The sequence below is a fragment of the Neolamprologus brichardi genome, chromosome 9 (assembly GCF_056152115.1).
Source record: "Neolamprologus brichardi isolate AB-2024 chromosome 9, ASM5615211v1, whole genome shotgun sequence".
In the NCBI taxonomy this organism is placed as follows: domain Eukaryota; kingdom Metazoa; phylum Chordata; class Actinopteri; order Cichliformes; family Cichlidae; genus Neolamprologus; species Neolamprologus brichardi.
Window position 1 is genome coordinate 18,925,226 of NC_142112.1, and position 27,491 is coordinate 18,952,716.

The 27,491-nt window shown below is 39.3% G+C and overlaps 1 protein-coding gene across 4 annotated transcripts in view; it reads left to right on the forward strand.

Annotated features, from left to right (window-relative positions):
- The window catches only part of ctnnd2a (catenin (cadherin-associated protein), delta 2a), a 253,658-nt gene that overhangs the window by 165,595 nt on the left and 60,572 nt on the right, over positions 1–27,491 (forward strand). For all 4 annotated transcript variants that reach the window (XM_087846074.1, XM_087846077.1, XM_087846075.1 and 1 more), the window contains 3 exons: positions 4,515–4,647; positions 15,609–15,822; positions 25,530–25,716. In XM_087846074.1, the coding sequence (XP_087702200.1) occupies positions 4,515–4,647; positions 15,609–15,822; positions 25,530–25,716 (534 nt within the window). The remainder of the gene's footprint in view (positions 1–4,514; positions 4,648–15,608; positions 15,823–25,529; positions 25,717–27,491) is intronic.

Consider the following 27,491-nt stretch of genomic DNA (forward strand, 5'->3'; position numbering starts at 1 on the left):
TATTTACCTTGGGTAGTACAGTCTGTGCTGAGGAGCACTTTTTTACACACACAGATTGATGCAAAATGAATAAAATAACACTTCTCTTAGTTCAGTTCTGGGGACAATAATACTTACTCACACTTAAGTATCTACATTTTTTACCACTCTTTTAGGCTTTTGACAGCCATTGGCAGTCAACAGGAAAATATTAAAATGAAAAAGACAGGAAGAAGATAGTCTGGTCTACTAAAATGCTAAATAATTTGATCTTCAGTGTTGAAGAGAATACCATTTGCTCCCCAAACCAATAGCCAACCTTATTCAGGTCCTTCATAGTAACTGCTTTTTCTCTCTTCTCTCTCCTACACTACCCCCTCCCTCTGCCCTCCCTCTGTCTTAACACAGTGATGAAGATTGATGTTCAGGTCCTAATTAGCATCTGCTTTAGTATGCACACTGCCAGTTTGTCCATTCCTGACCCTCGAATCAGTTAACAGACATGACAGGCCTTGTCCAATCAGATTAAGGCCAGAGGGACAGACTTCCTGTGTGGAGCTGTCACTCTAGATGCACTGTGGGCACCGCTGATGGATGTGATTTGGGCTAGGAGACCCAAATCATTTCAAAATGGTGTAAAACATCATGCATCGTATTAGGTTGTGCAGACAGATGAATAAGATTAACTACAACACCACGACAGTGTGCTGTAAACGCCCTCAAATGGGATAGAAGTGGTAATAAATGAAAGTGACAGGATGTGACAGCTTGTTGATCTTAAACCATAAACATTTTAGTCCTAGTTGAATTTGCAACACTTTTGAGAACAGGTGTCGGGCTCTGAAAGTGTTTCAATATCGCAACCGTCAATTTGTGGATCTCTTTGCATTACTTAACTTCTCCAACTCATTTATTTCCCCTCATATAGCCAATCCGTGTGAAATTCAACATTGTCAAGCATATTGTGTTATAATGTGTGTGTGTGTGTGTGTGTGTGTGTGTGTGTGTGTGTGTGTGTGTGTGTGTGTGTGTGAATACTGTCTATCAATGGCCATGATGGGATTTCATACTGAAGTTCAACTGTCTCATGAGACCTAGACATGAAAAGAGAGATGAAGAGAGGTTTAAAAAAAGAAAGAAATCCTTTGATAGTCCTTGTATTTTTTGTGTTGTACTCTTCTATCACACTTTGCCTCCCTCAAATGTATGTGCGTGTGTGTGTGTGCGTGCATGTTCGTGTATGTGTGTGTGCATCAAAGCCCTACCATCACACAGCAGTCTTTTCCTTTGTCCCAGTTATATCACTCCGTCTCTGCCTCCGCCCTTCCTTCCCTTGCCACCTGCCTTTTTCATAGTCATGTCATACTGCTCTCCTGCCATACCTAGTGATTCCATTGAAAATATTTCACTGCAACACACCCCCGCATGCCTCAAGAAATGGCAAAGTAACCTCTCTAACCAGGAACATGAAACTCTGTGCTGCAGCAGTGACACCTAATTTATTCCCCTACCCACTGGTGTGTCATATCAAAAACACACAGCCTGGGTATAAAAGAGAAAAGTCCACAAATTGTTCTGTGTGGCATTTATTACCACAAAAAGCAAAAAAAATAAAATAAAAACGTAACATAAAGAATATGGCACATAAGTGGTGACATCGTGGTGCAGATTCCTTAAAAGCTGTGTGGGTATTTAATGTGGCTTTTGCAGTTTTGTTGGTACCGCGTCTTTGATCCGTTTTCACTTTTCCCCTCTGTTTCCATCCTGCTGTTTCACATCATTGGCACGTTGCCTTGTGGTGCATCTACCAGGGCTATGGCTCTCATTAGCACCTGTATTGACATGACTGGCATCTCATCTGTTGTTTTCCTCTTTCTCCATCTTTTTTCTTTTTTTCTATTTTTCCTTTCCTGTCAGCTTCCTCTCGCTTGTTGTACTCACAGTTGCCCCAAATGCTCTGTGTTTCCCCCCCCCTAACTTTCACTCCTTATCCTCCCTCGCGGTTTCGCTTCTCTATGCTTCTCCCTTCTGCTCTGTTCCTCTCACTGTCTCTCCCTACCAGGGGTTTTTAATTAATGGTCGAGCCATGATGCTTATCTTATCAGCAGATCACTCTGCTTTCTATTAACTACACTGACAGAACTGGGAGGCTGTAGGGGGATGGATGACACACACTCTCATACACATGCAGTGACATAGCATATAGTCAGATACATATATATGGCGTCAGTACACCGAAGTATAGACACAAATGAATATATATGCACTTGCCATTACACTCATGCACACAAACAGACATGGACGCAACAAGGGCCTCATAAACACACATCATGATGCTATCTTAATCTTGCCACACACCCTTACACACATAAACAAACTGCCCTGATGGTATCTCACTGTGTGATTTAAGGAACGTTGTTTGGGGGTCTCTCCTCCTAAATCCCCTAAATGCCTTGGGAATCCCTCCCTCTTCCTCCTTCTCTCTATCTGTCCTCTACCTCCCTCCTTCAGTCCTGCTTTCCAGCTGAATGAACACTTATCATTCGGCAGATAAACAGCCGTCCATGCTGGAGCTTGCTTTATCTTTGAGAGCCATGTTTACTCCCTGTGAATGCTCTGCTTTCCACAGATGTTTCATAGAGTGCATTCACTTGATCCGACAGAGATGAGCGCTGCGTCGAGGCTTCATTTTCTGCAGCAAAAACTATGGATGCACACACAATCTTCTACCCCATCAGGTTTAACTCCCCGGGCAGGTCAATTGTCCCATATTTACCACATTTTCATGTTTGGGTCGGCTGAGCTAGGAGGCACAATAAATCAGCAGTTTGCACGATAGCTTGATGGGGATCACGGTGAGACACAGTTCGCCACAGAACAGTAAGCATGAAGCCAGAAACAACAAAATCAATCCTCAAACATCATGATCGATGGGAGCCGCAAAATTTCAACATAGGTTTTCGTCAGATCGCATTGAGAGTTGGCAGTTTTCTGAAAGCACGGAGAGAAACAGTTTACAAAGTGATTATTGGAGAAAACATTACGGTGGATTGAGGCGGCACGTGCTCGTGCACGAGCGTAGACATATCCAGTCGCCCACACTTTCCCGCACACTCATAATTTCCTCATTTGGGGGGCCATAGCAAAACAATTATCAGAGGGGGATAATACAATAAAGGAGACCATTTCCTGTGTATTACCGAGGGACAAAACATTTATTTCACTTTGTCTAGTGTGTTCATGAGAGTATAAACTTCCAGTGGTGGAAAGTATAGGAAATAACTCAAACTGCAGACAGCAAGCAGGCAGCAGAAATGCTGTCCTGTGCAGTTAGCAACACTTTTTGATTCCTTTTATAAGCTTTCTAAAAATTTCTCTGCATGCATCTCTTCATGCTTCTGCCGAAATCCTCTTTATTTGTATTAACTCGTATTTTGTCGCATCCATACAAATGTACAAATAAGCTGTTGCCCTTCAGCTTGACCTTCAAAATGATAATCCCTAGCATCTTCACATTTGCTGGTTACCTCTCAAAAAATTGTCACACATGGTTGCTATGACATGAGCTACTACAACCATATACACCTGCCCGTTCCCTTAGGTCCGCCAATCAGCAGCTCCTTAAGGTACCGAAAACTAAGTATAAATTTAAAGGTGATCGTGCTTTTGCTGTAGTTGCTCCAAAGTTGTGGAATGATCTACCCTTGCATGTTAGGCAGGCCTCTTCTCTTTCTGAATTTAAAAGTCTTCTTAAAACATATTTATTCGCTGAAGCCTTTGGCATTGATTAGAGGGGTTGACTCAATTTGTTTTAACATGTTTCAATTTATTTTAGTATTTTAGTTATTTATTTTATCTTATCTCATTTTAATTTTTCTTTACTTATGCTATTAGCATGTACAGCACTTTGTGAACTCTGGTTTTATGTTAAAGTGCTTTATAAATAAAGGTGGTATGGTATGGTATGACAATGCTCCAAATCATCCATCTGAAATAACTGAAAAGGTTTCAAAGATTTACTGTTATTCTAAGGAAATCCAGTTTGTCTTTTATTACGCTAAAATGCTAATACCATTTGTGCTAGATTTTGATCCATTTATTAAAGTTTTCATGATTGCCACGTGCTTAGCTTTGTGGCCTTATCTTTACTTTCTCTCATTTCCTGCACTTGTGTTGGATGGAAATGATGATATTTCAGCAAATTGGGCATTCAGCAGGTGATCCGTGTCATTTTTGTTCCACTGTGTTGCTTAGTTTCTAAAGCCTTCTCCCATTAGAAGTGAGTTTTCTTGTACTGAAAACAGAGCAGAGTGGATTTTGACATTTAAATCTCTCTTTCATTTATGCTCTGCCTTTGGATCCAACTGACTTTCTCTTTATATCCCGCATTAACGTTGACATGCATGGTTGAATATCTGTGGCTGAAAAAAAGTCTCTGATTTTATTGAACTACTTTTAGGTAATATTTTCATTTCAGTGAGAAACTTTGTTAACCTGCTGAAGGAATAAACGTGTCTCTGTATGTCATTCTGCAGAGAGTTTGGGTGGAGAGATCCAGAGTTGCCAGAGGTGATCCAGATGTTACAGCACCAGTTCCCATCGGTGCAGTCCAATGCTGCAGCCTACCTACAGCATCTCTGTTTTGGAGACAACAAGATCAAAGCTGAGGTTTGTGTATACGTGTGCGTACATGTATGTCCTTGTCTGTGTCTATCAGTGTGTTGCGCAGGTTTAGTATCATGTGAGAATTTGATTAAAATCAGTGTTGCAAAGAAGGGAATGATTGTAACTTTTATAATGAAAGCCATCAAAATATGTGTTTAAAAAAACAGGCGAATAATTTGTGACTAGAAGATGCTGTCAAAACTATTCAGAGGAAAGCTTTTGAGAAATAATGCAATAGCTAACCAGTTTCACACTGATGTTCTGCTTGATAAAGCTTGCCACAATCACCATTCTTAAGATGTGCATCCTACTGACTTGTATTTATTGAGGTAATGAAGCTCAATTAGTCCCGAAGCAGCAGGTTTGCCTCTCAAAACTAATTTTGCGGTGAAGCCCCTTTGAAACACTCTAATAAACCCTTTAATAAAGCTAGTGGCAATCTAAAACAGTGGCATTGGCACATGCAGATGCATTCAAATCTGCATCTCTTCCCTCAACAGACACAAATTCACACACCCCTCCACAGTCTACAGCACCTCTGAATCAATTTACAAGTACACGCGGTTGAGAACATTGACATTTTTTTTTCTATATGAAATTAATTTCAGTGGAAGCAGTCAATAGCTGCAACTGCAGCCTAATGGAAAGTGATACCATATAACTGTAATGCTCATTCATGCACAAATGTAAAGTGATGTGTGTCAGCACAATGTGTGCACATATGCAAATAGACATAACACAATACAAAACAGAAAAATTAATATTAACCTTCTGCAAATCAAAGGCAATTAAACACGTAAACATGCACGCGGCTAATTTTCATTCACATCGACCCACTTACCCACCCACACAAAGACACACGCAGGGATACAGAAATGCAATCACACTTCCATACAAAAACATCACACTTGATTCCTCTCCCTTCCCCTCACCCATGCAGCTCTGAAAGAAACCTAAGCGCTCGTGTCTTTTATAATGGATCCAATTATGCCTGAATAGAGGTGTCCAACAATGGCGAAAAAACATTACGTTGACAGCGAAATCTTTGGCCTGGCTTCATCAAGTCTGTTTCATTGTCATGCTTTGGGTCCAAGGCGTGGCTAAACACTGTTTACACAAAAAGAGAATTCAGCCAGTACTTTGGATCACCTCAAACAAAAACACACTTATATTCTCTGCAAACACGAGATACATTTCCACTTTTCCACATGTGCACAATGCACATGACAGCAATGCAGTGTGTGAAATATGATGCAATAAGAAACACAGTGAGATGTGCCTTAAGCTGTATTTCTTAAATAGTCTTTAATGAAAAACAAAGTTGATTGACGATCACTAAGCCAGATATGGGACATTAATTTGGTTAAAGATCCATTTGCTATATTGAAGCCAAATAGTGTAGTGTTTTTGTACACATACACGCACGCACGCACACACACACACAAACACACACGCATGTACACACACACACACACACATATAGATATAGATAGAAAGACAGAGATATAGATAGATATAATATGATATCATGCAGGACTATGGATGAGTAGATGACCAGCATCCACACTGATCAAGAAACACCTGGTAGCTCAATGTTATAACATCAGTAGAGGACAGCTAGCTACCATTAAAGCTGGAGATCCAGAGTCTACAGTACAATGGGAAGAATAGTGAGCTGTATGAACATAATAAGCCAACTCTGATAGAAGAGAGCAGTGTAACTGAACCCGATAATACCTGCAGTAACAGAGGAAACTACTGATTGTGGCCAGACTCAAGTTAGCCACCAAACCAAGGGCACAACTCCCCCGGCTCACTGACAAAGTCCTATCAGAGGAGATTATTGCAGATGTGACCACAGCTCTGCTCACCATCCACACTACTCGTATCACAGAGCTCATAGATACCCCTGCCTCAGTAATCCTAGAAGGACTTGAGTATATGATCAAGAATGCGTGTAGAGAAAGCCCTTTGTGGAGAAGAAGGCTGGAATTTAAAATCAGAAAAGCTCAAAGGATATTAGTTGGTTAAGTGAAGTGTAGAAAGGCATCATGAGAAAAGTACAAGATGAGGTTCTAGAAACTGCCAAACGAATGTTACAGCTCTGGCTGAAGAGGTACCACCAGAGACGCAGGAGGAAAAATATGAGTGGCCTTTTTCCAAGGATGCTACCAGGATGTACTCTTAGTTGCAAGAGAATAATAGGAAAGACTAGGATAACAACTAGGACAGACCTACCAGAGCTGAAGATGTTCTCCCAGAAGAATATCTGGGAGAAAAAGGTGCACATAACCCCAGCACCTAGAGCAAGGGCCAGTCAGCATCACAAAGGCAGACATTCCTCAATGAGTTGTTGTTGGAGGAATGAAGAGCTGGACGGCACCAGGACTTAGCATGATCTACACCTGGTGGACGAAAAAAAAGAACAGCACTCCATAAACGCGTGGCAGTACAAATTGAAGTAGTGGGAGTACTAACAGCAGGTACTCAGCTGGACTGGCTAACACAGGGAAGAACAATACAACATGGTACAACACCACGAAACTACCAGCCGATTACCACAACATGCAAGCTGCACCCAGGAATCATAGCAACACGCACAAATCACATGAGGCACATGAGTTAATACATGAGCACAGCCCAGGGCGTAGTAGGGCATTGTAAATTACACCGAAGCACCAGCTCCTGGATAACACAGCACAACACTAGGACTGTAAGACCAGATAGACCAGCCTGAGCTTTGACTACAAGAAAGACTACAGCTCAATGCCACACACATAATAGCACACTAATAATGTTAGTCAGGAACTGGGACTGTGGAAGACCACTGGAGACCAAGTCCAAGGGAAGTGCATAAGTCACTGTCAAGAGGTGATGCACTGCCCCTACTCTTCATCACCCTCTCATGATCCACAACACATAAAATCACTATATTAGTTTGTTTGGGGGTTTTTTTGGTCAGCTGTCCTTTAAAGGTCCGCTTTTTCTAACATTTTACCACTTTAAGACATACTACTTTTAATGTGTGTTGCCATTATGTGTATTTCAAGTTTCAATCCAAATCGTTTTTTAAACCATACCTTTGTACCTCTGGGTTTGAGCTTGATTTCAGTAAACTACACCCATATTGATACAGACCTGAATGAGACTCTGTTAATTACTTAAGTACAGCCAAAATCTTTTTTGTTTTTGTTTGTAACTTATGTGAATGCAAATTTTGTCAGATAACACTGAAATTACAGGAATCAAGATTTCAGTTCAGAGTAACTGCTTGGTAAATATGTTGAGTATGTTAATTTTTTTCCCCTGTATGTTCTGTTGTCTGACAACAGGGACATAACAATATGTACATGCAAAGACTGTATAGAGTTAAAGATGTGTGTTTATAGTGAATTCGGCTGTAATAAAATATGTGCGTAGAGAGTCAGAAAGAAGCAAACGGTTAAGTCTTAAAGTTTCTATAGTTCATTGTTAGCTTTTAGCATTACATTTTTTTCCAGAGCTGATTACATTAGTGCCTTTAAAGAATAGAAAGATTGTATTAGTTGTCTAAGGAGCTTGGAAAGAAAAGCGTCTGGACTTCTTGAGTTGCTTGAAGACGTTTCACCTCTCATCCGAGAAGCTTCTTTAGTTCTAAGGGTCCAATTGGTGGGGAGTCCCAGATTTAAACCCAGTGGGAGTTTCCCCCCAAAGAGGGACAAAGGATCCCCTGATGATCCTCTACCTAATCACATGAGCCAAGGTGTGAAAGCGGGTGTGGGTCCTAATCAGCCAGGGTTTCGAGTGAGCTCATTGTGAAACCTGGCCCCACCCTATCATGTGATTTCCTGAGGTCAGATGGCCCAGGATGTGAGTGGGCGTTAAGGCGTCTGGGAAGGGATCTCAAAACAGGACTATAGATGGCAGAGAGTTGGTGTCGTAAACCACCGCCTCTGTTCAAAGATGGTCGCTCACAGTGGACATAAATGGCTTCTTTCACTCCTCTTTCAAACCATCTGTCCTCTCTGTCCAAAATGTGAACTACAATGACCTGGATGACTGAGAATCTTCACAGACCGATTGTATTAGTATTTCATCAAGTTTTTAGTTCAGGAGAACATAAAAGTATTAGTTTGGTTAGTTCAAGGTTTTTTTCCGCATCACCATACAGCCATTATTTGATATTTTACCAGAGCCATTACGTTTGTCGTATTCAACCTAACAGGCTCCACTTACAAACATACACACAGACACAAAGTTTACCTTGGAAAAACTGGGATTTGCTGGGTGCCTCTGGTGTTTAACATATTAGTGTGATTCAAAAATAACGTGTTAAAATACCAGTCACACACACAAAATAAACTCATGAGGCAGAAAGCGGTCCTCTGCCAGCTAAAATTACCTTTTAGAGTTCAGTGGCTTTAACCAGAACAACAGTCGTCCTTGTCAAAGAAGCTCTGTGAGTTTTAAAAATGCTTTAAATACAGCCCACGGTTAAACTGAATGGGAATTTTGTTGTTGTTGTTGTTGTTGTTGTTGTTGTTGTTGTTGTTGTTGTTGTTACAAGATGTTTTGCTGCTGAACCTCCAGAGCAGTATTTTTAACATCCACATTAGCAGCATACTATGGTAAGGTCAGGTAACTATGGACAACTTTTAACTCAACTCATATTGGTTACACAATGTTTTACATAGAAACAGAGGAAAATTCTTTCTTCCTCCAGGTTTTCATAACTCATATTTTTTCCTTTTATCTCATAATATTATAAAAACTAATTTTCATGATAAATCAATTCATTTCAATCAAAGGTAAATTTAAAATAAATGATCATAACTGTCACTGCTTCATAATTACTATTAGTATCATTATGATTAGCTTGGATGTTTAATAACATTCTCTTTTGTTGCATAAATCAGTTATGTATCTTTTCTCATCTTCAGAGTTGTAAGAAAGTGACTTTTTTCTTTCATTTTAAACAAGCGAGAGTTTAAAATGTCTGTATGACTATCTTTGCTTTATTACAAAGGCTTCCAAACACTTGAAGTGGCATTAAATTGTCAATTGTATTCTCTCCTGCTTATCAGCAGACAAAAGGGAAAATGTGTTATTAACGTTTTGAAGCAAAGACAAAGACCAGCAGGGGCGCACGTTGATTAGCATTACTTCAATCCAGTTACACACATGGGCTTTTTTTATGACCCGGTCTGTGCCTGTATTTCAAAAGAGAGGTGAGGTTTCATTTGATGTTGTTGAAGTTTTTTCCATGACAGTACCTTCTTCTCTTTAACCACAGGAAACTTAATGGCACTGCTAACTTTCTGGATTTTTGTCCACATTATTTGTTCATTTTGACTTCTCCAATCACCCAGCAGGGAAGTAGACAGGCCTATATCAGGATGAGTGCGTTGCATGATTAGAAGTGTAATTTTATGTGTCGGTGAATTCAAATTAACAATCAGAGAAAACATTTATTTGCAGAGTAGTGCCAGGATTTTAGTGCAAGGGGAAAATTCCTGTCTTTTTATTTGTATTTCACCTTTACTTCACATTTCCTGTCATAATTTTCTTTAGCTCACATGTACGTCACATTGTCATAGGAACTCACCCAATTACGTTAGCAATATTACATGTATGTCACATGGATGGATTTGTGTTTGTTTGTAGGATTATCTGATACCATAATATCCTGACAGGAGTAGTAGAATATAAATTTTGTTAACAATTAAGGTCACGGTTTTGTTTGTTTTCAATGTTGAAGGTTAGATTGTGTAACAAAGACACAGTTTATACATTTTATTTTCTGCTGCTCAAATTTGGCAGACTACTAAAGGACGATGATCTGTGAATGGTTTTAGCGAGTCACATTTCCCCGATTTTTTTTGTGCTCCCTAATTTACTTCAAAGCTCTGTATTAATTTTTTCCCCAGAAATTATACTGGCTATTAAATTCAAAAAGTTGAAATCACAGCTTTTTATAACTGTCTATTCTTTTTATATTGTCTGATCTGTGTGTGTCATTCCAAAATCACTCCTGGTATTTAGGAAATTAAAAGCTTCTCTAACAAAATAATAACTATTTCATTTTGTATTGTTGTAGCAGGTGATTTCTTATTTCTGGCTATAGTGAAAAGGAACCTTATGATTTTTTTTTAATGTCATTTGAAATATTGTTGCATTAAGTTGTGATTTCCTGCCTCACTTTATAAACATATATATGTATATATTAAAGCATTGTTTTAGAAAGATAATGTACAGGAAGTCCTGCATTGTAGTATTAACTTGGTTCTTGAGACATACAGTGACATGTATGTGAAAGTAAATGCTTTTTGCAGCTATTTGGTATGACCCTGGATTAAGAGGCTTATATTCTCTTATTTTCAGTCACAGTGAGCAGCTGAATACAGCCACAGTATGGTTCCTATTCATTGCTAAAGACATAATCTGTAGCAGCAAATACAAGTGGAAAGATAGAAACAGAAACCAGAAAAAAAAGAAAAAGTTTTTAAAAAGAAAGAAGAAAAATACTGGCAAAAAAACAACAAAATATTTCCCTATGATATCTTGGAACTGGTACATAAGATGACACAATGTTTTGTTTCTTGGTTGATGACATTTATATGTGCTTGTGTACACATGTTTCAACACGGGTATGAGTGGACATTTTAGATTAGATGTGTCAGTGTGAGCATGTTTTAACTTACAGTTATATGTATGGATATTTTTCTTTTTCCTACACAAATACTGCGAGCAGGAAAGAGAAGTCAGATATACAGAAAGTGAAAGAGAGAGAGAGAGGCTGTGTTTCGTGTGTGTCTGTGTTTGATAAGGTAGATGGAGGTCTGGCTGCAGCCTCGACTGCAGAGGCAGCTTGCCAAATTCATCTTCAGCATCATTTATAGCATCTTTAGACACATACACAGTACAATACTGTATCATCCACACGCATAACTAAATTCACACCTACAACCAGTTATATTCTGTATATTTCCCACATAGTGAATTAAAACAGAACCATTGACATGGCAGCTAATAGATTTCCTTTGGGTATGCAAAACACAGGCTCACAGTCTCAACCTGAGCTTTAGTTACATCAGTAATTCATTTTGGGTTGCAGCCATATCAATATCCATTTATCCAACAAGCGGCTTGATGGGGGACGAATGTGACCCCTGACTCTTTGTCATTTCTCAGCCTCAAAAGAATCAGGCTTTAGATTTTTTGGCTGTGAACTCTACAAATGCTGTAAATATCTGTTCAGTAGACATGAATGCGGAAGATGAGAAATGCAGCAAATGATTCTTAATGATGCTGCAGAAGTAGTATATGTTTCTGTCCCTCTTCACAGCGTATTTTCCACTTAGCTTATGTACATTTAGGTTAATAAGTTGGTTTTAAAACAAACAGTATGTATGTGTAGTTAAAGTGCAGACTTGCAGCTTTACTTCAAGGGATTTAGCAAGAACCTATGGATATCACTAAACGCTGTGTTTCCTCCTTTGAGATGCTCTGCCACTGCCAAGCCTTTACTGCAGCTACCTTCAAATACTGCTTGTTGGGGAGTGTTTCCTCGTACAGGTTCAGTGGGTTCAGTTCAGGTACTGATCATTGAAGGCTACTGCATGTCTTTGCCTTAAGAAACTCTTGTGTTGCTTTTGGAGCATGTTTTTGGCCATTATCTATTAGATGTTTTCTGGCATAGTTTAATGCATTTCTGTTACTGACTGTAACCAGTTGTTTGCACAACTGTTATCTGTTAACATTCATAAAGGCATCTTTTGAGCCAACTTAAAAGACTTTGAGAGTCCATGAAAACATCCTTGACTTGGTTAGAGGTTGTGAAGGATTTTTCTTAACCAAGGAAAGAATTCTGCAATCAACCAGTGTATTTGCCACCTGTGGACTTCCAAGCCTGTTGATGTTGTTGAACTGGCTGGTGCATTCCTTTTGAAAATGGTTGCAGTTCCTATGCAGTTAATCGAATACTTTTATTAAAACCGTTGAAGTAAAGCTGAAAGACGCTTTAATCACATTTTGATTTTCCTAAAATGGTGAACCTAACTGTAAGTGTTGCAAAAGTGCCAGCAACATACTTTAATTAAAAATATTTTACTCTATAATTCACTCTAATTTTTAAAGAATGTGTTAACATTTTATAAGGTTTCTATTAAGTTACCTAACAGAGCCACCCTCTGTTATTTGCTTCCAAAAAGTATCCTTCAAATTTAATATACATCTGCTTTAAGGTAGTTTTATGAAGTCCTGGGCACAACCTAATTAATAACACATACATTGCTGCTGTGAGGAATAGTGTTTGCTCTGTTTTCTCTGTTAGCTACCTCGTCATACAACAAAGCCTCCAGTATATTTGTTACAGTACATTTTCACAGCGGTGAATTTTTATGCTGATAACTCTATGAGAATTAGCTGTGTCCCTGCCTCAGAACAATATTAGGTAGCCATAGGTTAATGGTTTATTTGGCCCAGTTTAAAATTCTCAAGAGGGAAATGTTAGCCCTGGGCCAAAAACTCAATTAACCAAAGGTTGTAAGGCTCTGAATTGCAGTTAGCCCTAGGCTAAGTGTCAAGTGAAGACAACACAACCCCTTGTATGTGTGTATGCTTGCCTCTGTGTGTGAATACATAAACGGTTAAAAGGTGTGACACATCTCCTCTCTGTCTGCACACTCACATGCACCCTGTCTGGAGCTAGTGGTTAATGCTGAAGTTCCATATGTGGTTAGTCATAAACGCTTGTTAAGCTTCACGTGACACCGTCTCAGGTGCGTGACACCCATGTATCCCACTGCCGGCTTTCATGCTGGCAGCATCTCTGATTCTCACAATCTCAGCTGTCACCACCGCTAACTGTTACCACGGCAAAACTGTCGCTATGGGTTACCAATAGCCGTGTCCACCGCAGAAGAGCGTGAGACAAAGACAAATCAATCAGCGCTTCTAATCTTTACATGAGGAGCAGGCACAGAGGTATTGCCAAGCCTTGTATGTAGCTCAGAGGCAATACAAAGTGGAATAACAGATTAAGTGTGACATAAACACAAACAGGGAGAGGTGCACAAATTAGCATGGGGAAGGAAAAGGGGAAAAGGAGAAGGGGAAGAAGAGCAGAGGTGGGGACTAGAGGGCGTAAGAGGGGCAACAAATCAGGTGAGGAAATTGTATGGCCAATCTAGCAAGGTTATTTTGCCATTCACTGCCTTCCTTAATCCATTTTAATTGAATAGATAAGCAAAGTCATTTTGCTCGATAAACTCCTGCTGTGTCATGAAACACCCACATCCTCTTTGCCCTCCATTTCTCATGCTTTCTCTTTCTTGTGTCACCCTCACTCTCGCTTTCTCTCTTCTTATGTGCATCTTTATTATCATTGGTTTTTGCTTGCGCTTGCATGCACACCTATTTTTGACTTGATCATGCTGAAAGTACGAGTGCGAGTGTGCGAGAGCCAAAAAATGAAACAAAAAAAGCCTTGGAAGTCCATTCATGTCTTATTGCTCGTCTGCGTAGTAAAATCCATCCATCTGGTGCTTCACAATGAAGCAGGCATTACTAATGAAGTATTTTCTATATTTAATGTCCCGTGTTTAGAGGAGAACGTGCTGAAAAATATTAAAGGGTTTCAAAAAGTCTGAATATGCATCTAACTGTGAAAAACTGGAGTTATCTGGTTGAGTAAGTCTGTCAGTTGCAGTGCTCAAGAGATTAAATAAAAGTGGAAGCATGAGGGACACACTCTCTCTCTCTCTTTCGTTTTCTCTCTCTCTGTCTCACACACTAGTTGCTCCGTCCTTGTTTCGACTAGTCTCCTGGAGATCTCAGCAGCCTGTTTCTAGTGATTAGCGCAACACCCCTGTCGACTGGACCAAACACAGGCTGATTTAAGCTCTTTGGCCCCCTAAGGCTGATGAAGATCCCTGCAGTGGAGAAGTGATGTGGGAGGTTTAAAAACCACCAGCATAGGGAGAGAGCAATATGTGTCGCGCCATGGGGGGAAGGCATTATGTGTAACGCCAGAGTGCCCTCATTGTGATCCCTACTGGGCTAACAGTCCTGACTGCCTCGCCCTCTCACAGAATCGAGATATAATTATAAATCTAAACTGATTACCTTTTATTTACCGTTTATTTCTCGAACTGTGGCCAAGCATGTTTCTCTTTATGTGTATTTACAAGGCAAAAGTAGTAGCAGACACAAGGCAAGCAGTGTAGCTGGGCACAGATTTGCTGTGCAGTTAGGTGAGTCTTCATGTACAGTTTACAGAAGTGTTCAATTAATTTAATTTTTCCCTGCTGTGCCTGCCTTTTGGTGGCTGAAATACACATTTAAAATAAATCAAGGTAACAGATGCATGGTTTTGGAATGTGTGTGTTACACGCCTTCTTAAAAAGGATAAACAACCACTAGTCACTGAATCTGTGGAGGCTGCCATGATTGCCTTTCATCTTTTAGTCATTAAGATAAAAATTTAACGTTAGTTTTCCAATTCAGTGTGAACTTTTCATGCATATAAATTATCATATGCAACAAAAAAGTGATAAAAGGAAACAAAAACCTAAGAAGGGAGGGCAACCACACAGAAAACGTGGCGAGTAACGTGCAGATTCTATAACATACAGGCACACACAAGCAAGCTTATTCTTCCCTAATCAGTGTAATTAAGTGTCATTTTTTGTTAGAGCCCAGTCATTAGTATCTTTAATTAGCCCACATTGTGCTGTTAATCTGATTGGCAGGACTGACAGACACTGGAGGCTGTATACACACATGCGCACACAAACACACATTATAAACACTGTGTACGAAGTAGCTACTCGCATAGACAAATAACCAGCCATCAGGAGTACAAGATATTAAAATTTCAGCATTGAGAAAAATGTTCTCTACAATACTTCTTGCTGCTGATTTTTATTTAATATATATTATTCATTTACGACAGATTTGATTGATTCAATTTCTTTGATACTCAGATCCGTAGACAGGGAGGCATCCAGCTGCTCGTTGATCTACTGGACCACAGGATGAGTGAGGTCCATCGCAGCGCCTGCGGAGCCTTGAGAAACCTGGTGTATGGCAAGGCCAATGATGAGAACAAAGTAACCCTGAAGAACTGCGGGGGGATTCCTGCCTTGGTCCGCCTGCTGAGGAAGACCGGAGATGTGGAAATCAGAGAGCTAGTCACAGGTACGCTGTCTGTGACAAATTTTTACTTCAGCTCCTAGCATGTACAGTATATCAGTTATTTTCCAGCATGGCTCTGTTTATGGCCTCGGGAGAGATTTTAATGGAATATGTTTGTGTGTGTGTGTGTGTGTGTGTGTGCAATTCCCATGTTTATGTGAATGTGTGGATAGAATTTGATATGTGAGGATGCAAGGATCTTTCAAGCTGCTCTACATACCACACACCTACACTAAAGCTGCTTTAGGAAAGAATCTTTCAGCCAGCAAAAGGAAAAAAATAAAACTTTCTTTCTGTCTTTTCTTGGTATTGATATTGTATGTGTCTTTCATTCGTTCGTCTAATTGTGGTTTTACTTCATATTTAGTGACTTAAGTGGTCTCGGTTGGCCATGACAGCGCCTGTAACCGTTTTGGCTTGGTGAATGTAGTTCTTCATACATTCAGGTTTTAGTGAATTAGTGTTCGTCAGAAAACTTTACTATTCACCAAACCAAGGCTGTTCATCTTCTTTATGTGCACAACTATTTCACATTCCACTTGAATGATAACATTCAGTCACAGTTGTCCTCAGCAGCCATGACTTGTATGACTCTTGCAAAGAATGCCAACAATCTTTGTGAATGTTATTTATTCTTAGGAGTGTTTTGTTAAGTGTCCCTTTTGACATCTTTTATTAAGACGTGTAAGATGTAATGCAGTGCATGTTTATGGGGGGGTTGTTATTCTTTTTTGTTTGCATTAATTGTTATTGCATGTCTGCAATGATAAAAAGGTGAATATGCCCACCTTGCATTCAAATTCTTGCTTAAAGTGTAATTTAAAGCCCCACACTTGTAGCAGGAATCAATCTTGTTTTAACCTTGAGGGAATGAACACTACAAACTAGCTGGTGCAGTTGAAACACACATTGCAGTAGTGCATACACCCACACGCACAAACTTAATAACGTGCACGCATACAAGCGTTCATGCAAATACACATTCAAAGATGTTTAGGCAAAAAAATGTATAGATTAAATTTAAACACCCACATAAGGTGTTAGATAATAACGCAGATAATACACATTTGAGCTGATATAATCTTTTTTTCCAATATGCCTCCCACTGAGAATTTAATATTGTACTAGAGGAGTAGCAAATAGTAACACAACACTGCACCCCTCGCTGCTTAAAAGAAAAAGAAACACATAGATGCTTGTGCTTACACACAAGCAAACATCTAGGATATATGGAATTTCAGAGGTCAGCTAGTTATTTTCCAGTATGACATTGGCAATATTGATGAAACACAGTGTCTGTGAATTATGCTTATACAGCTATGCCACACGGGGGGTTCTTACCCGTAAAAGGCTGATGGGGTATTGTCATCCTGCCAGCATGGACACACAAGTTTGTGAATGTGATAACTTGAGCATGAGACGACGTAGGATTTTTAAATCCATACCATAGGTACAGAAACTGAAAGCCTCAGATGAGTTCAGATGCCAGTGGCCTTGACCTCAAGGTCAGAGGTCAACTTTTCTAAAAATCACCTAGGATTTTTACATTAATATGATACGTGCGTCTACGAGGAGGCTGAGAGGCAGCACCGGGAGCTGCCAGTACTTTTTTATAATCCCTCATTCAAATTAAAACCTTTAACTAGGGACATTTTTTGATGCAGTCACATCAGCCACAACACAATTTGATTGAGTTCTCCACTTTCAGAAATAAAATATGCTAATATATAATATGCAAAACCACTGAGATTTACCCGTGTGCTGTTTTTGTCTGCTGAACTCTTGGTTGTGTAGGAAGATTTCATGGACAGGCAGAGTTTAAGTGCACTATAGTAAGATTTATACATTATGTTAATACACTAGATTAGATCACTTCATGTGGCGACATATGTATTATAAATACTGTCCTGTAATGCATGATTATATAGGACCATGTCTATTTTTGAATTTTCTCATATGTTTGGTATCAGCTGCACAAAAGGTACATTACATTATCTGGCAGCTCAAACTGTGAATTGTCATAAGTGGGGATCTGAATGTTAGCAGCCTGAAAGATTTCCTATAAGCAGCTCTCACCAGCAACTTGTACATCAATTCCTGTGATAAAACATGAGAGAGCCAAGACCTTTCTTTCATCTGTTGTCCTTCACTCGCATCTTTTGTTATCTCGTGTCTGCTCGCTTCACACTTTTTTTTTCCCTTTGTTGGTGTGTGCGCTGGATTTTTATGTGATTTTACACTTGTTTCATGTTGAGCTGGACTGTGGGTATCTGCACTTTTCTCACCATTGTTTTTCTACATTTGGCCTCTTTGTTACACCTGGTTAGTCCTGAGATAACAGAGACATGTGCAAACTCATACAAGTAGATTTAACAGTTTCAGAGATAAAGCAAACCCATTCACTCAAACACAAAAATACACAAAACCTTCCAAAACACCCATAAAGCGCATTCACACAGAATACTAAACTAAAGTCAGTAGGGCCCCCTCATGCTCAATTTGACCTCTGTCCCCGTTGTTACTTAGCACAACAGAGCTCATCTTTAATCACACATTTAAAAGTCCATCCCACTAGGTCACCTGCTCTCTGAGGGGGAAGAGAACCTGGTGGGTCATAATACTGACAGCTAGCAAGCAAGTGCACAGTTTTTTTCTGTCCTTTTACAAACCCCTGAGATATCGATAACAGCTCGCTAGACGAGGGTAGAGAAGGAGGAAGGAAGTCTGGAACCTTTTCACTGTTAATGATATCCTCATAACAGGTTGTGTGGCGGCAGGCAATCTCTGCTGCACTAAAAAACAAGGTTTGTTTATATTCAAGATAAAGAAGTAAGAATGTCATTACAAAAAGGCTTCTTTTTTTTGATGATCCCAAGGTATACATGTCTGTGATGATAAAAACGTGCTGGAGAGACTAAGATACAGAAAACAGCTTGGGGAAGGAATGTCTGTGGTCTGTAAGCAGATTAACCAGTGAATAAAATTCACTGCGAGTCATACCGCATCATGTTTTGAGCTCCGACTTTTATAAATAGTCATCTCACACAGACAGACATGCACTGTGAAATTCTATCTCTGCTTCCCCCGTTTCCTGACTCTTCCTGTCTTTGCCCTTCCCTGTCTGTGATTCAGTGTCATGCATGAGTCTCCCCTGTTGTCTGTTTCCTCTGGTACTTGGCATTAAATTCCACATTTTAAATGCTTTCACGACAGTACAGCCATATTTTGAAGTCTGTCTTAATTTGCCTCGCGTAACACCCTGCTGTTGCTGTAATTCACGTCTAAGAAGTGTTGCATAATTATTCTGTAATTCAGTTAGGTTAATGTTGTCTGTCACAAATACAGAGAAGGACTACAGTTAGTTAATTATGTTTATGTAGTAAGTGGTGATTTATGCTGTCCTGGCCATTGACACAATCCTACCAGTTTAAGGCAGTTTTTAATAAAAGCTGTGTTACAGAGCTTGTGTAGTTAAACGTTTTCAGCCTCAATTTTGTGAAATAAAAATGTAAAAATGAAGTATGTCTGTAGCGCAAAGAACAAAAATGAAGGGCTAAAGGCAGGTGACCCTTTTTGAGAGAACGTGTCAAAAAATGGTGAACTGGGAGGATTATTGCTGAGACTCTTGTAATATCTGGACCATATTCACTGACTTATAATCCATAATGTTGTTGGACAGAACTAATGTTGTTGGACTGTATTTGGGTTGAGCGGCTATCAGATGAAATTGTGTGACTATAGCAACTCTTTTGGTAGATCAGTGCTGAAAACTTTACAGTTAAAACATGTTACGGAAGAGCTAATGATGCTAATGCTCTGTAACTACATGTTAGTGTCTCTGCTCTCGGATGCTTTGCTGTGTCAAATTTTATTCTACTCAAAGTCTAACTTGTAATTCTACTTGACGGCCAAATAATTTGAAAGTAAACAATGACTGTCACTAGGAGAGATTGATCTAGGATCGTGTCACCCTATGCTGCCCGTAGACATGGCTGTCAAAAGCCAAACTCAAAAAAATGCCAGTATTGTACCATTTCTGCTTATTACGTCTATGTTGATCCTTCCCTCTAATTTGTAATTACAGAATCTCTTCAGAATCAGGCATAAATTTTTGTTTTTTTGTTACTTTTGGTGATTGGAAAAACCTTCCCTTAACTATTTACCCTATCTCTCTGTTGGTTCTGAAGTTTAAATTTAGACAAGCTTTATTGGCTTCCTAGGTCTGAGCGTGAGGTAGATAGGATGAAGTCAAGGCTTCTGGGCCTGTCAGTCAAAGTCTGGTCGATGCAGAGGCTTCGGATGTCAATAGGAGATGCTATCCTTACTCATGGGCTCACCTTGAAAGCAGTGGACCATGACTACAGTGTCTGTTGCTGCCTCCTCTGAAATGGCTGAGGGGAGAAGCAACTGCTGAAGACAGCTGTATCCAAAAAGTTTCCATTTGGACAAATCTTCTCAGATTATTATAATTAGTACTTCTCAGTACTTCCATTAGCCACCATCTAATCCGCTTCCTCTCTATAAAAAACTGCACATGGTGGCTTCTCTCAGCTATGACGCATATCACAATGCATGTTTCTGTGAATTGCATTGAACATGAAAACAATATGCTTACATATATTCCGCTACATAAGCAAGCGCTCATTTCCAGAAGTCAGTTTATGAGAAATGCAGCAGAGAATAACTGCATGTGTACAGAAGTGACTGACTGACTTTTCCACTGTTGCAAGGTTATGTTAAAAACAGCCCAACAATGTTAAATTATACTGCTGTACTCACAAATACAGTTCATCATTTCCTGTTACTTGAAGGCATAAAATATTTTCTATTGTCAACATCTAAATCCCAAGCTCCAAATGCTGCTGCTATTCAAGAAATTTCAATGCAGCCTTTTCACTGTGAAATTCTCTGGTGGTAATAAAATCTCCAGCATTGGCAGTGGCAGTTTACCCACAATACATGATTTTACCTTGTGCTGCCAAAGGTCTTCAGCAAACCTACCGCTGAAATGAAGGTTCAAAGACTCGGGGGTTAAGTCAGCAATTGCTAGCCTGCTGTCTGAAAACCTTACCCAAAATCACTTTTATTTTATGTTATTTTATTTATTTATTTACCGTTTTTGTCATTCACAGATTTTTATAGACACAACAGCCATGCAATTTGTCATCTCTGGCATTGCTCATCACCAGGTTGTGACCCAGCAGCTAACTAATTCGCAGTGAGCTGCACAAATGAAGGCTGTTTAATAAAACATCACCACTTGAGGCCTAACAGGTCTCATTCTTCCCTTACAAGTCACATTCTCATTTATTCATGAATTCATGCAATCATCTCCTCTCTCCCCCAAACCACCAGGCTCCTAGGAAACTGTCTGTCAAATGTCTAAAGGGAACTAGTCAGAGAGGGATGGGGTATAAGGACAAGGAAAGAGAAAAGAAAAAAAGCGCAGACACATGCACTCACAGGCACACAAGCTTGAAGTATGATGTCACTGTCTGTTGGTCACTTGATGTTATACCCATAAGGACATTGAGTTTAGTGAAGCATTACATATCTATGTTTCTAGAGCAGACAAGTCTGTGTAAGTGTGGTTGCTGGTGTGTCGATGTGAGTGTGTCAGCCTTAAATTTGCAGAATATTGGACAGTGGCCTTTACAATGTCCTTGCCCCAGAAAAAAACTGAGCAGTGCATCCTTTTACGTGTCTCCTTTTAATCAGTGTTTTTGTCCATTCGCGCCTGCACGAAAATCAACGTGTCGCTTCCTGAGCATGTATTGTGTCTCAATGTGTGTTTGTTTAGATGAATTGGCCGGAGCAGATAAAGAAAGGCTTGCTGAGTGCTGCTTCTTGTCAGCTCATCAAAGACAACACTGTTTTAACCTGATTGCAATCATACACTGAAAACACTTACCACACGAGAAACAGACCGACGCGGGAAAAAAGAAGCAGAGAGAAATACAGAAGATGTTTGACAGCATTCAGCTTTATAAGTCAAGTGTTTTGCTGAATGTGTGTCTTCACTCTGAGGTGGCAACAGAGTGTTTGCGTGCTTGCATATGTTTGAACTTATTGCCTTATTATTATTTTTTTTTTACTTTGATTTGAGAAGAGCCTGTGTGAATAGCAGGATTAAGTGGAAAGACAGAAAGTTGAGATGTGAAACAAGAGGCTGATTAGTGAAAGTGAAGGCAAATGTTACCACACTCACACTCACATGCCTTCGTACAAGCTCTTGATTGCTGCCAAGCAGCATACAAGGTCATTGTGTTATTATCACCCTCCTTCTCTTGTCCTCTCAAGCTTGCTTCCTCTCATTCTCTCTTGCCCTCTCTCTCACACACACACTAACTCTTCTCTGAAATTCCCAATTACATCTCCCCGTCTCTACTTTTAGCTTTCTTCTTGTATAAACTTATATATAGTCTTATGCATATTCCATCTAATCATTTGCTTTCTGCAGTGGTCTATTGAGTCTAAATTATTAAATATTAATTAATTTGGGTTTAACAGCTGTGCATTTGTAATTAAGAATTAACCCACTGGCTAAGTAACACTGGCATTTGCTTTCTCACTGCCCTTCCTTGTCTATTCTCTGGCCTCATTTTCTTCAACAACAACAACAATCCCTTTCCCTGAGATTGACATTATGACCGTATGTAGTAGAGCATAGTGTAAGGCTTCAAGACTGGCATTGCTTTGGGCAATGCAAAGCTGGCTGCTACTTAACATCCATTGCCTCCACAAATGTTTCAGTTAAGTGAGGCTTTATTCACATCAGTCCACAGATGACAGTTTATTTTTCTAGCCCTTTATTATCTTTATTTTCAGTACCTTTATAGTTATTTTTTAAAGTGCATTTTTCCTTTCAGTTCTCATGCTTGAAAGAAGTTGAACAAATTTTGTATACTTCGGGATTTTATTGTGTATATTTATTTTAAATATGCTTTATTAATTAATTGTTTGCTCCCCAACACATAATAAGTGAGGGCCAGGTTTAGCTACAGAGATTTTCCACACTTGCTAGCATTTCAGAAAACAGATGCAGTCTTTATCTTTGGATTTTGCACTCAGAATTACTGAATGAACAGGACACATTTAAGCTCACTGACAGTTTCTATGAACTGTGGGGCGCAGCATATTGTGAGTTGTGCCCATATTTTAATTGTTTGCTAACTGTGCAAATGAACGACATCTGTCATTGGGACCTGCAACATCTGGAGTCTGACACGAAATACACGAGAGATGATGACCTATAGCACCACAGCTTTTTATACTTTCTTGTAGCTTTAAAGGAGGTTGTCTCCTCTTGGTGCAATCTGTTCCAATTTCTCGGCAGTCTCTCAGCTCCTTAATCCACCAGTGCTACTGATATATCTATATTTTCTTATTTTATTTATCCCTGTCACTCTGGTTCCTATATTTTTACCTTATATTTTTTTGCTATGTAAGAAAGTTCAATGAAAGCTAACATAATGAAACTAACATATCTAGAATGTGACAGTGCTAATGTAGCCTGTGTGTGTATGTGCACACGTGTGTGTTTGATACGTATGAGTGTGTCACAGCTGACCAACAGGGCTACTGCTGTCACCGGTCTGTGAAAAGGCATCTGGTATCCCATCTGACAGGAAGCAAAAAAAATAAGTGTGTTTGTGTGTGTTGTATATCCATGTGTCTTTGTAGGCGATTTAGTGTATCATGGATACATAAAAACATAAAAACTTGTTTTTCAGCCAGGTTATTTATATGACCATGCAGCTGTGTTTGCTGGCTTTATGTTTATGCATTGCTGTAAAATTAATTTGGTAATAAGTTTGTGCGCGTTTTGTACGACACAGCATGTGATAAATAATGCCAGTTGGAGCTTTCTCACAGTTAAGAGTCAGATTCAAAAATAAAAGTGTGGGTGGCTTACTCAAAAGTGATAAATATAGGGAGGTGCTATTGTTAGCATTTCCAGTCCTGAAATATGTCCTGACTTGAAAAGGTGTGTCTGAGATCAGTGTCATTCTGCTCAAGGTTAAAAAAAAGTTTTAGTTTTATTTCTTAAAGTAATTTGCTGCCCTGACTCCCAAAATGTAGCTAAATGTATTTCACATGTACATTTCTGAACAGTGAATGGAACCAAGCACATTTTTATTAGGTTTTGGAGAGAGTTGTAGCAAAGCAGTTAATGAGGTATGTAAGATCAAATAATTGTTAATCGTTTTTGTTTTGTTTTGTTTTTTATAGAAGAGCTTAAAACTTCATTAGATGAAAATGAAACGGTTGGATAAATATTTTTAGCTCTAAAAATGTATTTGATTTATGAAAGTATGAGGTTTTATTTATAAAGTTTGTAAATGTAATTTAGTCGATAAAACTTTGCAGAAAACTAAATCAACAATCAGCGTTCTTGGTGGGTTGTATATTAGTGTCTTACTATTATCTAGTCCATAGGTGTCAAACTCTGGCCCGCGGGCCAAATTTGGCCCGCAGCCTAATTACATTTGGCCCGCGAAGCCATACCAAATTACTATTAGAGCTGGCCTACTGGTATTAAACAGCTAATATATATATTGTTTAATATTAAGCTTTGCTTGTTCCATATTCAGTGATTCAGCAAAACGTGTTTGAGTCCATAAGAAAAGATTCATTCTTATATCTGGAGGAATAAATATATTTCAATAAATATTAACGTTAGCCCGCGACTTTGTTCCAATTTTGGCCCACTGTGTATTTGAGTTTGACACCCCTGATCTAGTCAGTGTAAGTCTACATTGGCAATGACAGTTTCCACAATCCTTCATTATGATGATGATGATGATGATGATGATAAGCAAACAGCATCTTTGACAGTAAGCTGCTTAGATCATACCAATGCCATACTTTGACAATTCTCTCATAAATTGACCTCCTATTGTTTGGGCAATCAATCTTAAAATGTCTTTACATACATAATTCATCTGCATCCTGGCAAGGTTCCTTCTGATTCTTTGAAATTTCCAATTGTCTCCCTTAAAAAGTAGCATTAGTTTGCATTTAAAAATTATACAAAAGAAATTTTGGTGCAATGTGTGTACCGCACATGAAATATGGATAATGGTGGAAGATTTAGGTCAGGACATTATCCAAAGCTTGCAATCACATGTAGCACACAGCAGGAGGTAGTCTGCTTAAGATTCATTCTTGCTAGAAGAAGGGTTCTGCTTGGTTTAGGCAACGGTGCTGCCTGTGTGGTGCATGCACTTGCTGGCTGTGAATTCACTGAACTATTACCAACACTGTTTTCACTTAGTGGCAGATTGGCTCAATCAGACATCACACAGACATTGTACTGGGAAGTTTAGTTGGTTAAAGACTAGTTTATGTCTGATTCATTTGCATTTAACATTTGTGTTTCTAACACGCACCTCTAATGTCTAAAGTTCAGAGAACAGTTCCCCTTTAACTGGACTAAAACCCAAGACTTAAGGAGACTCGCGGTAGGCACCCTCATGCCTCAGCCAATTAGAATGAGAGGAAAATGGAGAAGGAAAAGAGAAGCACTGAGAAAGAACAAATGTAAACGCTGAGGAGATTGGTGAGCCAGTAACTGACCCGATCAGTTACATGCAGAAATGTGCAGACAGAAACTAAGGATATAATATTTATAGTAGCTACTTTGAAAAAGTTACTTACAGAGTAACTTAACTTAACGTTTCTTATTTTCTGAACACATTGATATGCAGGTGTGCTTTGGAACCTGTCATCATGTGATGCACTGAAGATGCCAATCATCCAGGATGCCTTGGCCGTTCTGACCAATAGTGTCATCATACCCCACTCTAACTGGGACTCCTCCCCAAATCACCATGATGACCGCAAGCTCCACATTCATACATCCCAGGTGCTGCGCAATGCTACAGGCTGTCTCAGGTAAGCAACAAGCACTTAAAATCTTGTCTCAGGTGTTATTTTCTTTTTCTTTTATATGTCACATTATAATTTATGAAGAATTATATGTAACACACCACTTTTATTCAGTTCTGTTCAGTTTTGTTTGTATTGCACCAGTTCACAACAGTCACCTCAAGGTGTGTGTGTGTGTGTGTGTGTTTATACATCTACTGACAAATGTCAAATAAATGGAAAATATTTTTGCAGAAAAATCAAAGTTTCTTAATCTTCACCACTGTGCGATCATAGGCACAACTTCAAACAGTATATGCATATTTTGTTCTTTTTTGTTGCTCCCTTTCACGTTCATTCACTGAAGCACATTTGCACCAATTTGTGTTGGTCACCATAGAAACAACTCCTCCACTTGCTGGGATCCTTTGTGTGTTGACTTTCTTATTGGTGCATTGTGGCTCTAAATTGTTTCTTTGTACAGTTTGAAATCACGGAGGACAACTTACAGCTTTCATGATTACTGTGTTTATGTGCATCTCAGTATGAGAAAATAGGTTTCTATTCTATTTCAGTGTGTACTCGTTACCACCCATCCTCGTGTTAGTAAAGCCTACACTTTATGCTCTACTTTGTGCTCTACTTGTGTGAGAGCAGTTACTGTAGTCTTAATTTAATATGGTGAGTTAAGCATTAAGTTAACTCACATGAAATTTTCTCCTCGCTGATCTATTTGATCCAAACATCTGTTAAGAGCCTGGCATGCAGACATGATAGTGAATATTTTTTGATCACATAATTCTGTATATAATAATAATTCTGCATGAAAGAGTAAAAAGTCAGGCTGATGATGAAAAAGAGCTGCAGGTAATCGTAGTAAGTAGTACAGTAAAACGCTGTAAAATGCTGTAGAAGATTTGTTATTTTGGACCACATATGTATTCATATTGAATACGTGTTAAAGAAAAAAGTCAATACTGGTCTGATCTTTCAACTTTTGATGTGTAACTATTTGATCACTTGCATGCTGCTAGCACAGAAAGTTTGTCATTTGTTTCTGATCATATTTGTTGATCTGTGCACATACTCTCACACCAACCTCACAGAGGCCTGAGATGTTTGAAAAAAAGTCTCCACTTGGCCAGCTCTCTTTGAGCTATGTGCTCAATGAACCACCAGTGGATTAAACCCTCACCCCACCAGCTTTGAAGATTCTTAAGCTATTTCAAATGGTTATCTTCCACTATTGCAGCTATTGAATGTATTTAAAAATGCACTAGGTAACCAAGCTCGAAAAGATCCTCCAACCACCTCATTGCCACAGCTTTACACACCAACCTCAGTAAAGGAAGTGTGGAACCATTCACACTCAAGGTCCCCTCCTCCTTTGGAATGGACTGGAATGGCTTTCTAGTCTCACTTACCAGTTTAGACTCTCAACACTTCAAGCCACTTTATTTTTTTTCCCATATAGTCATACAGTTAAATACTTTACCTTCTATACATTCACAGCTATTGCCAATTTAGAATCACCGTTTAACCTAACATGCAAGTATCTGGACTGTGGAAGAAAGCAGGCACAGGGCCCAGAGACCACAAGAAAAAAGGACTTTCTTGCTGTGAGGTGACAGGGTTGTCGATTGCTGTTGAAGTTCTGACTGAGGTACAAATTGATGATCCCGCACAAGAAGTGGGGGCCAGACACTTCCAGTACAGCCTCACTAAATGTATAGGTATGCCAGGCCTGATCATTTATGGTCATCATTTGATAGCTCAGCTCCTTTGTTCACTCGTGTCTATGA